The 12,191-nt window shown below is 39.6% G+C and overlaps 1 protein-coding gene across 1 annotated transcript in view; it reads right to left on the minus strand.

Moving 5' to 3' along the window:
- Positions 1 to 645: 645 nt before the first annotated feature.
- The window catches only part of GALNT1 (polypeptide N-acetylgalactosaminyltransferase 1), a 63,493-nt gene continuing 51,947 nt past the window's right edge, over positions 646 to 12,191 (minus strand). The window contains exons 10-12 of the mRNA XM_089532364.1: positions 8,487 to 8,585; positions 4,022 to 4,156; positions 646 to 1,794 (exon numbers count right to left, since the gene is read on the minus strand). Of these exons, the coding sequence (XP_089388490.1) occupies positions 1,648 to 1,794; positions 4,022 to 4,156; positions 8,487 to 8,585 (381 nt within the window). The 3' untranslated portion in view covers positions 646 to 1,647. The remainder of the gene's footprint in view (positions 1,795 to 4,021; positions 4,157 to 8,486; positions 8,586 to 12,191) is intronic.

Here is a 12,191-nt window from a genome sequence, read left to right on the forward strand (position 1 = left end):
CAGATTTATATACAATTCTCAGCAGTGAAGCTGCATGCAGCAGACTGCTCATATGACTGTAAGAATAACAATGTCATTATGGTGACACAGGTTCACCGTTTTGTGCAGAAGACCACAGTTGTAGAACTGTTCTACAAATACTGGACATAACTGGGTCTACAGGACAACAGCTGATCAAATATAGCCACCTGGAATGAGACAAAACTGCATATTCCTCCTCTAGACATATATTAATTTGTTGCATACAAAAATGTTTACACTGATTTATATCAAAATTATTCTGTTTACTAAACATGTTTTTTTCCTTTTTCTGGAAAAAAAGCAGCTCATTTCATGAGTTAGAAACTATTAATTTTTCTTCTCTTATACTCTGATTCTTCAGTTAATAAAGCTATTCCGTTCAAAGTGCTAGACTAACATGACAAAAGAATGACAAAGCCTTTGGCTATATCAAGTTCTTTTTTTGTGTGTGTGAAGAGGCCAGTTGAACAAATTTCCTTATCTTTTATTAGAAAAAAGTTATTGATGGTACAGTTCAAAAATCCAAATACGAATTTCAAGTATGGAATGGAAAATGCTCCTAAGAAACATTCAGATGAAAACTACTTGTTACCTGAATAAGTCGTATTTGTAGGCTCTGATGAATGAAATCAAAGAATTAAAGATTTATTGCTGTGAAACAAAATCTGTAGTACAGTAGTAAGAGACTTGGCCATTAAGCATAATCCAAGAAGTTAACAAATTTAAAATGCACTAACAAATGTTTCAGACAGGTGATGAAAGGACAGGTGATGGAAGCTGGCTGACCCAAGTTCAACTCAAGTAGGAAAATGCAAATGATATAGAAGCCTCATTTTCAGATAATTAAAAATAATAATAATAACAGTTCCAACAGCCCAGAAGCCAAAGTAGAATTGGGATTTTAAAAAAATGAACCGACATTCAAAGAGCCAATTTTATTTATGCTCAGTTTTGGGTTTTGCCCTCTCAAAATTCAGATCAATTAAGGGGAGGGACAATATAGTAATGACTTACATACATCTGAACAGAAAGTTGTTGTCTCACTTGGGTTTTTTTCACTGAGGTAAAAAAAATCTACATATAAATTTGATATTTATTTAGTACTACAAATTGTACTTCATGTAGTTCTGATCTCTTGCCTCTCGACCCTGTTTTACACATTCCTTGCTTCACTGATTCATTCTCTTGTGATATTGAATCTGCTCCATTTACATTTGTATCTGTGCTTGATACCTTTCTTACTACTGAATCTTACCAAAAATCTTAGGAAACTTTATGACAGCACCCGTTGAACAAGGCTACTGATGGAAAAGCAAACTAGATTGTGCCACTCTCTTGGGAGCAAATATCCTTGATTATGTTTTCACCGACTGAGTGTTCTATAAAATGATTCTTTGAAGAAATATCTTGTAAACATCAGTGTGCAGAGGTTCACAAGTACTCATGTAGTTAGTTGCACACACATTAACACCAGGATGGCTGGCTGACAGCTCTTGAAAATTTAGAAGAGTCTGTTCCAGGGGGTTAAAAAACCCCTATGAAACCTTACAGCCTTTGTTTGCTACGTAAGAATGTAGCAAATGTACTTGCTGAGGTAGTCCAGTCAATTCTCCTCTTATAAACCTTTCAGAATATTTCCGGAAGGGTGACATTGCGAAGAAGCCACTGTTGAGAGCGGCTACCATTGCAGTCTTTGATGCTGGGTACCTGGCTGTCTTCTTCAGTGGCTTTATCCAGGCACTGATTACTGTTCACATGCAACAGGGTTAATTTCTTTGTCCAAGGGAAAGAAGGAAACCGGAAAAGGAAAAGAAAAATTTTAAGGAAATGGAGAAGTTATCCAAAGTTCATTGAAAACGAACGTATTATAATATTAAATTCATTTTAAATATAGCAGGTACACATCTTCCCATTTAACCCAAGAAATAGAAACACTTGATCTTTTAGCTCTGATGAAGAGAAAGAAATACATCTATGGTTGGCAGCATCAAAGCCAAAAAGAGAAAGAGATCAGCCACATTAGTCTGGAAGCTTACTTTGGAAGCATTGTTAAGTAAGGATAGTTCAATTTGTCCAGGTGGATTTGTCCACATTCCTTGGAAAAAGGGGGGATACAGCCATTATAGTCACACAGATATAATGACTGTTGGCTTTGGGGGTGCTGGGCCCCCACAAATGTTTATGTGTGTACATCCACACTTGCAACTCACTGAGACATAGGGATTGCTGATGTATTTATCTGTGTAGGTGGGTAGGTTCTTTTAGCTCCAGGGGCCATACACAGAGAGGCCTACGGTTACACAGAAGTCTTGCTTTAAATGATACAGGGAATAAGGAACCCCTTGTTTTTCTAAAAAAAGGTTTTTAAAGATTTCTAAGGGCTTATGAAGTATGCTAGGATTGTCAGGATTTTAAAAAACATATTTCTGTGACTGGTAATTTCATGCTGCAAGCTACATTTGAACTCTTCAAATTTCAAAGCAGTGCAGAGGGGCATCTGTTTTAAAGCTATTAAGTCAAAGGATGGATTTAAACTTGAGAGATCCTGGTTTAATTCTCATTGAATCACTGACCAGTCATTTCCTCTCCACTTCAACTCTCTCAGCTGTTGTGAGAGGATAAAGTAGGGTTGAGAGAAAAGCATGTACATTAATTTATTTTTTTCTTAATTTTGGTACATGATAAAGAATAAAGCACTTAGTAGGTAAACTGACTGCTACGTGCTTTATTCAAATTTGAACCGTGATCAAATTTTTGAAGTACTTTTTAAAGTATCATAGGGCCTGTACAGACAGGCCAATATAAAGCTGGTTCAGATCACTTTGGAGTATGCTGTTTAAATTATGCATGTGTCCTAAGAGGCCAGAAGCTGTGCCAAAGCTGTGGTCCAGTCCTTAGGACTAGAGCATGGCTTTGGCATGGCTTCTGGCCTCTTATGACGCATGCATCATTTAAACAGCATACCTTCAAAGTGATCCGAAGCAGATTTATTTTGGCCTGTCTGATGGGCCCATAGATAGTTTTTTTGAGAGATGTAGTATCTACAATATTGCAAAAAAGTATATACAGTGTGGTGACTGTATACAGTGAGAAAACATTGATTATGCCTCTTCCATCTAAGCAGATACTAAGGGCATGCAAGGATTGTATGAGGAGATTAATCAACTTTTCCTGCATCTACAGTCTTCTGTCAATGGAAGTATAACTAATGGATCTCTGCCTTTATAGATTGGGTTTTTTTTAAAAAAATGTTATTTAGCCATACAGTTGGCCCTCTTTCTCAAGGGGAAAGAACAGACGTCACTCCACCCCAAGGTGCAAATACTGTGAATATCTTTTGATCCTCCCTCACCCCCACCCCAACTGTATTTAATACAAAAAGTATCTGTACTGGCAGGGTGGCTGGGTCTGGGCACATGTTCACTCACATGCACGGGTAAAGACAAGAAGATGGGGATGAGGGAAGATGGGGAAACTTATCCCATCCCAACCATGTGTGTGTGTGTGAGAGAGAGAGAGCACACAGCCCTCCCTCAAGTTCTCCCATCCCCTTCCCTCCCAAGCGAGTGAACACATGGCTTGAACTCATCTAGAGAATTCACCTTGAGAACCACTAATGCTATTCTGTACTTGGAACACAAAACATGGTGCATCAGTTATGGTGGGTGATTACATGTATATATTACTTTTATCCTTTCCTGGTATGGGGAGCCAGGTGGGAAATCAAGCCCCTATCTTTCATTTGATAGGGCACAGTTCTGACTTATATATGCTCAAGTTCTCTGCAGGTCATGGAACATGAGAAAACAGTATCTTCTAGGACCATCTCTCTTCCAAAACTAAAGAACTTTAATTTGAATACATGATGAGTATGTATTTTAGATTATAATTATTACTTTTGTCTCCAAGTACTAACCAGCAACCATCCCATACATATAATTGTATCAAAAAGTAACTCGGTTCATAGAACTTTCTAACCTCTTGAAATGAACAGACTTACCACGGGATCATATTCCCAAAGCTGATTGCCTTTTAAGTGGTGGCACTTAAGCATTGTGACAGGACCATTTAACTTAGAGACATCTAAGCACAAATCATCTGTTCGAATTTCTTTGTTGGCTGTATAGGAAAAAACCTTGACAGAAAACAAGATTCAATTATTGCAGCAGTATATACCACTTTATGATAAGATATTAACATCAAACATATCCTTAAATGCATATTTGAAAGATCATCAGCAGACTGATTGGCCTGTTACAGACAGCCAAAATAAAGCTGCTTCAAGTCACTTTGGAGGTATGCTGATTAAATGATACATGCATCCTAAGAGTCCAGAAGGCAAACCAAAGTCACGCTCCAGTCCTAAGGACTGGAGTGCAGCTTTTGTGCAGCTTCCAGACTCTTAGGACGCATGCATCATTGAAATACCATACCTCCAAAGTGACTTGAAGCAGCTTTATTTTGGCTATCTGTATAGGGCCATTGTCTCCATCAGGGGTTCCCTGATGCATTCACTTCCCAGGTGCTCCATGGTTGCTCCAGGAAAATGAAAGAAATAAAAATGGAAAGTAATTAAAAAATAAGAATATATTCTTATATACAGTGCTACCTCGGGTTACGAATTTAATTCGTTCCGCGGCGCCGTTCGTAACCCGATACATTTCGCAACCCGAAAAGGCGCTGGAAAGCCGCTAGCCACGGCTTCCGATTTGAATTTCGCGCCGAAATTAATTTCGTAACCCGAAAAATCTTTCGTAACCCGGAACAGTTTTTTCCAATGTAACTTTTTCGTAACCCGGAAATTTCGTAACGCGGTGAATTCGTATCCCGGGGTACCACTGTATACTCCTAATCACCATTAACTTGCAAGACATAGGTTAAACTTCTTAGGGGCTCTACCATAGAAATAAAGGCTCCACGAGTCAAAAAGGTTGGGAACCTCTGGTCTACATTATACATGTAGGAAGGTTTCCTAAAGGTTTCCTAAAATAGCTAATATGTGAGAAGAGATACTGAAGAACCCTTTTTTAAAAAAAGTTAAGGCTTCTCTATTTATTCATGGATCACTTCTGATATCATATATGGATGAGACAAGGAATGCATAAGTGTGTACAGCAGGGAAGAGCAACTGTGGGAGACTAAGAGACTGTATGGATCTGGATCCCTCTCACTGCAGAAAACAAACAAACCAAATTTTCCCCAATACCTTCCAGGGCTTTGGGGGGGCATTTTTGCCATATTTGAGGCCTTAGTTTAGTTTGAACTTAGTGTCCCTAAGCAGGAAGTGTTTATATAATTCACATTTCTTTTTACAGGTGCGGGGCCTTGAAGGCCACAAAATGGTACAGGACCTACAAACTGCAATTTTCATAATTTGATGGAATTATTTATAAAGCACAAAAACTGTAAATATGCAACAGATGTGTAGACACAATGCACAAGACAAATTCTCCCCATATATTTTATTGTGTACATAATTACTAGCATCAGCGATAAGAGAAATGCTGGAAAAAATATGAAATATAATACAATTCAGCCTTGTTATTCGCGGGCTTGCCATTCACAACTTTAAGCATCCGCGGATGGCAAGCCCCCATTGTCCCCAATGGTGGCACATATAAGACTGCCATTGGGGACAATGGGACTTGTAGTCCCATGGTCTTCAGTACCCAGGGTGGTCCAGAACAGATCCCTCCTAGATACTGAGGACCCACAGTAGCTCTCTTTGCCCTGAGAGAACAACAGACTCCACAAGGTAAGGTACAATAGACCAGTAGTAGGATTCTATCTTTCCCCCCTCTCCCTTTAGCAGCAATGGATAAGTTCCAAGGATTCATGGGCCAATCCCAACTCCTACATAACTCCTTGAGCTCCCTAACTGGAAATAACTAAATGTTTGCTGCTAGTTTTGTAGTGGAGGTATTTCTGGGCTCTCCAAGGATTAAAATATCAGGCAGAGCCCACAGATTGCCTACATGTTGCCTACTCCTATTCTATGGGATAACAATGAAGCAAACTGACTTTTTAATTAAGGAAATACACAAATTAGGTTGTTGTTTGAAGGCTCCAAGTTGTACTGTTTATTAAAATGATACCTGTTAAAGCAAGTAATTTGAGACTTTGCTTCTATGCCCCGTTCAGCGAGGTCACCAACAGTGCCAAATTTCAAACTGATCTCACAAAATTGAGATAAATATAAATTAAAATGCTGAAAATGGGCACAATTACTCCTTTTACTCCCAATTTTCTGACAGGGATACTATATTCTTGATGTCTCTTGACATCTAGAGCACTGGCTGGTTCAGCAATGATGCTGCAAAATGTCACATACTGTGTTTCCTTACAAAATGTCCCTCCACAAGCCTATACTCTTCTTCAGTATTCCAATCCCAAAGACAAAAATGGAGAGGGCAGAGTGTCTGAAGTCAGCAAAGATGCTCCAGGTTGCACCAGTCTTAAATACTCAAACTTTATAGAATATTCCTCAGGTAGCACTAGAGGAATCCTCCTGCAAGTTCGCCATGTCTGTTTCTTCCTTGTTTCAGTAACTGGCAGTGGGGGTTACAGAGCTTCTGCTGCTACAGTACAAAAACCATTACGAAACATGGTAGTGCCAATAATGAAAATTTTCTAAACAGGTTTTACTTTTTCTTTGTGCCACACATTTTTAAGTGGGACCAAGAATCAGAGCATCTTGGCAATATGGGTTTGGGGAAAGAACTGGTTTTGTGTGTGGTGGCTTATATACATATTTTAGTCAATTCATAGGCCAATGCCTCTTCCCTTCTAAGAGGTGCCTGCAGGGGCTTAAAGAGCTCATGAACCATAGCTCATACACCTTTTCCATTGCAGAGAAGAGTTGGGAAGATATATTCTGAAGCAAACAGAGTGCAGGAACAGGGTGTTTAACCCCTTACATTTATCATTTCCCCCCACTGGAACACCTTATCACCCAATGTTATCTATGCCCACGTAGTATCTCAGTTTTTAAAGAAAAATCTATTACAGCATGCATGGGGTTAAAATCTCAATGTGACAGTAAATGAGTACTGTCATCTCAATGTGACAGTAAATGAGTACTCTCATGATGCTAAAGTTCCAAATCCAAAATGAGAAACTGATTCTTTCACATAACTTAATTTTACAGTAGTGTCATACAAAAACCTCCTTTCTGTTGCTTCAGTACAAGGATTGTGAAGTGCACAGCTGCCAATATTTGCAGCAGACAAACATGGGGCAATTCACGGGGGGGGGGGGATCCCCTTTTAATACAGCATGGTCCAAGTACTTTATAAACCCATACAGAACTAGGACAAAGTTGGACAACTTTGCTGATTCAACACACTTGATTCTGATGTGAAATAACAGGAAGAAATGTGGGTGAGCGGAAACTGGGATTGAGTTCACAATGAAAAAGATGTGAGGACTAAGATGAGTAGATTCAATTTTCTAAATTAATATTCCATGTAATCTCTGCCCCCCTTTAAAAGGACAGAGACAATGGTCCAGTAATTCACTGAAATATATGTAATTAAGCACCACAGCTATAAACAAAATAAATGCATTTCTCAATCCCACACAGCCAAGATGCTCTGGCACTTGCTACCTTCTAAAAATTTATGAAACTAATAATTTTCAACACTCGCTTTAACATTATTTCACTACTAGTCCCATCATCATTCAAAACGGTGGTAGATATAATTGCTACCAGCACCAAAATCCCAAGTCATACAACTTCTTCCTACTGTATCATAAGACTGGCAAACTCCCACTCTTTAAATCACCTTGCCATGTAAACAACAAAGAGGGCTGGGTTAATTCACAGAAGGATTTCTCTGGCAATAAAAGCAGGCTTGGATACTGCATTAAGACAATACAAGGCCAGGACAATGTGAAGTATAATTGCTGGTCCTAACACTCCATTCTCACCATCACATTTGGGCCTGTGAGATCAAGGAAGAGTGATAACATATGCAGAGAAGGTAAAGTGCAGGCACCCACATTCAGAGATAACATCCCTCCAGCAGTACAATGATACATCTTCAGCACTTTTACATTAAGACTATTCTAACCGATTTCAACAGACATGGAAATCATTCTTTAAAGATGTAGATACAAAACCTTACTCCGAGATTACATGTGTAAATGTCTGCAGCCTAAAGTTAGACGCGCACCTGCGGCATAGACACACATGGCTGTGCCGCAAGCACAACCCCATTATATCCAATGGGGATCGAGCATACATGCTATTTGCCTTACGCATGGGGGTGGGGGTGTCCAGAACGGATTCCGCATGTAAGGTAAGGACCCACTGTATTCTAGAGAGTATTTGGGGAAAAGTTAATTCTTTGAAGGTTATGGAAACCTGATTACTGACACAACCCTTGGAAAAGCCACAACATCTTTATATAACAATTATACTTATAAAATCCAACACAAAGGTTTTAAGGATTTTCTCTTTTTACCTGATTACCACCCATTCCATGACAGTTAAAAATTCCAACTTTTTCATTTTCTTTTCTTGCCATGTTATCTAGACATTGATTTGTTTCCACATTTCTTATCTGAAAACAATAAAAAATAAATAAATAGAAAGTCAGCATAGACACCATTTTATGTATGCAGATCAACACATAGCAAAATGGAGACCATTAGCATCACTAAGGACTCATTTAGTCATCCTGTCCATCCTTACCCTTAAAATGGGATCAAGAACAATTCTCAGATGCATGCTTTTTCGAAGTTGCTTTACATGACTTTCAGTTTATGCTGAAAGCCACTTGCCATAAAAGGTAATGGCACCCACGCCTGCAGCGCACACACCATGCTGCACCACATGCACGAGCCCCATTGTTTTAAATAAGGCTTGTGCATCTGCGGGGGGGGGGGGGCGGGGGCAGAATGGATCCCCTGTGTAACGGAAGGATATCCTGTATAATGAAAGCAATGTGCCTAGACACAGAAATGTCTGTTTTTCCCTAAGGGGAGCCTATATATTTATGTACCTATGAGTGCCTATAATAAGTGAAAAGTCTAATAGAGAGCCTGCTCATTCTTCCATAGGGATAACTGAGATCTCAAACTTAAGAATGCTTAAGTGCAATAATGATGTTAACTCTGTCTGTATGGATTTTACTGATATCACAAGTTCAAAGCCCAGGTGGCCAGAAGGTGATAAAAAGGGATCTCAGAAAAACATAGATTATCTGACAAATTACAAAGAATGCCCAATCTCTCAGTCTAAATAGATAGAGACGAAGAACCATGCTTATATAAATCAGGCCATTGTGCACCCCTCCCCTCATCCATTTTTGCAGCATTTGGACAAATGATTCCCCTTTAAAACAAGAGACACGTATCTCTAATTCCTTGTTTTAGTTGCATATTTTTATATAATCACAGCATCAACTCAGCAATACTGGGAGAAGTTGATCCCTGCAGCTGCCAATGTTACCTGTCCTGATTTGAGGGACACTAACGTACTCCACAGAAGGTGGCCGGTTACAGTGACCCCTTGATGTCCACTGGGCTTTGGTTCCAGGACCCCTTGTAGATAATGAAAAGCCATGGGTGTTCAAATCCCATTAAATATAATGGCACAGTAAAATGATAACCTTTATATAAAATGGCAAAAAAATATATATTTTCAAGATGTGGATGGATGAATCCATTGATAAGGAATCTGTGGATACAGAGGGACTGACTGTACTATATATTTCATAAATATCGTAAGCACCCAGTAAGACAAAAGAATAAAATGCAAACTGAAGCAGCTTGTTGTCCAAAGTGAAATGAGGGAAGTTCTGATGACCAGATTAGATAGCATTATGGAAGTATGTTTCTTCCAAATCACTTGTAAGTGGTAATGAAGTGATTTTCTCCACAGAGAAAGACCAAGATGTTCACTAGTTTGACTATTCTAAACCTTTTTGGAATGAAGAACTAATTAATGTCTGATATTCAGAGTGGTATGTAAGTCACCATCTTTCTACAGCAAAACACCAAGAGTAAAACCCGTCTACCTACCCCTCTGCTCATCAGGGCTTGATTTTGTTCAACAGAACCATAATCTCTTTGACTACAAGAGGGTTCTGGAACAGAGGGGAAAAGCACTGAACATGACAGTTTAGTCTTCAGGGATAATGAAACCTATTCAAAAGTCTAACATCAGACCATTCCAAGTCTGAGTGTAAGCTCTGAGACAGTCTTTAGAGGTACAAAGGGAAGAAACAGTCAAAATCAGCCAAAAGTGCCAATTTAAGGAGTCAGGTGGTTTACGAGGATAATAATTAGCAATTTCAAAGCACCATTTGGATGCTTGTGAAGAAAAATCTGCAAGCTGTTTGAACTGGATAACAGTTAAAATGTAATTGAGAAAGGCCACAACCAAATCTTGGGCTACATATGGTGTTGTTTTGAGTCCTGCTATACATCAATGTTGATTTGAGGAATCCTGTGATTTGACACAGCAGTCTGCAGCATTTTGCAAAATTTTAAACTGCAGGGTAAATAATTTGGAAGCCTCAATATGCTGTATGAAAACACAACTACCTTTTTTTTTATTCTTAAGGGGAACAGGAAACTGATCTTTATCCTTCTTTTGACTGGCTACATTTCCATATGGGAAAGGCTCTCCTGGATTTGCTGAGCACTTTGAACACAGACCCATATGGTTGGGTTGCCAAGTTGCTAAGAGCCACCATCTGCCAGGAAACAAGGGGGTGAGGAAAGTGTCATCCTTATTAAATGCTGGTATGACTCCTGACTTGGTGCCAATTCAACATTGTGCTAATAAAGCCCAAACCAAGTTGTGTGTTATCAACCCTGGTTGGGTAGCCCTACAGTTGCAACCTGTTGCGAAGCAAATCACCTTAAAGGGATGCAACATTCTAAAGTAAGTGATATCCCTCCAGCAAGCAAACAAGATTAACTTCTACTGGGAGTCTTCCTGATTGTGGCTCTGAAGCTACAGAATACATTCCTGGAAAAGAAACTCTGCATTCTTTCTTGGTCTCATTGCACAGAAAAGCAACAACATTTTTATTCCATAAAGGATTTGGAACTGAGAAGACAGTGTGCTTTTATGCTGATTGCTTTCTTCATTGGGTCATATCAATTGGTTCATAGATTTATATACATATTATAGGTTAATTACTTTGTGATTAGTACCGTGGACCCTTGGTATCCACAGGTTTAATATCTGCGATTTGAGCAACCACAAACTGAAATGAAGAAACATTTTTTTTTAAAAAAACCTTGTGATCACCAGGCTGAGAAGCTGTCCCAGTGCAATAGCGGAAGCTGCTGCAGCAAGACCCAGGCAAGCCGATGCCTCTCTTCCCCATGAAAGTCAATTCCATCACATAGCCACAGTCACAACTTAAACCTCTTCCTCACTCTCTTTCCCACCTTCACATCACAAAGCCACAGCCAGAATTTAAACCACTGCCTCACTCTATTTCCCACTTTCTCACAAAGAAGCCTCTCCCAGAATTCAAACGCCAGCCTTACTTCGTTTCTCAGCTTCTTACAAGGAAGCCTCTGATAGAATTTTAATCACTTTCTGCCAAAACACCTCTTTGCCCAATTCCTTCTATTGCCCTTCCCTGAGGTGGATTGGTGACAAAAGTGTTTAAGATCTGCCAGAGACTATGTGATGGAAAGGTTGGGAAGGTAGAAAACAGAGTCAGGAAAGAGTTTAAATTCTGGTGGATCCTTCATGATGGGAAGGTGGGAAATAGTACAGGAAGAATGCCTTCCTGGTGCCTGAACCTTGCCGCCCAAGTAATTTTAAATGTCAAATATTGACTTGAACATCTGTGGTTTTTGGCATCCGCGGGATGTGTGCGTACGTCTGGAACAAACTGCTGTGAATACCAAGGGCTCACTACATAGAAGTGTGCTAAATAACTGGAAGGAGGCTGCTTTGCAAAAACAAGTATTTTTTCATTTCAGTCCTAAACCTATTCACAGTAATCAATTTGATCAGCTAAGGCGGAATACAGACTGCCCAAAAAGGGCGGTCTCCTACTGCCCTGGTTTGCTCCACGAGGGAGCCGCAGAGGACAAACCGCGCGGCTCCATCACGGAGCAAAAAGAACCCGCAAAAAGCGGGTTCTTGTGGTGCCTTTGTGATGCCGCAAGGTGCCAATGGCACACTTGTGGCGTCA

This window comes from Sceloporus occidentalis, unplaced genomic scaffold (genome assembly GCF_023333645.1).
Source record: "Sceloporus occidentalis isolate IW3139 unplaced genomic scaffold, rSceOcc1.0.p SCAF_7, whole genome shotgun sequence".
Classification (NCBI taxonomy): domain Eukaryota; kingdom Metazoa; phylum Chordata; class Lepidosauria; order Squamata; family Phrynosomatidae; genus Sceloporus; species Sceloporus occidentalis.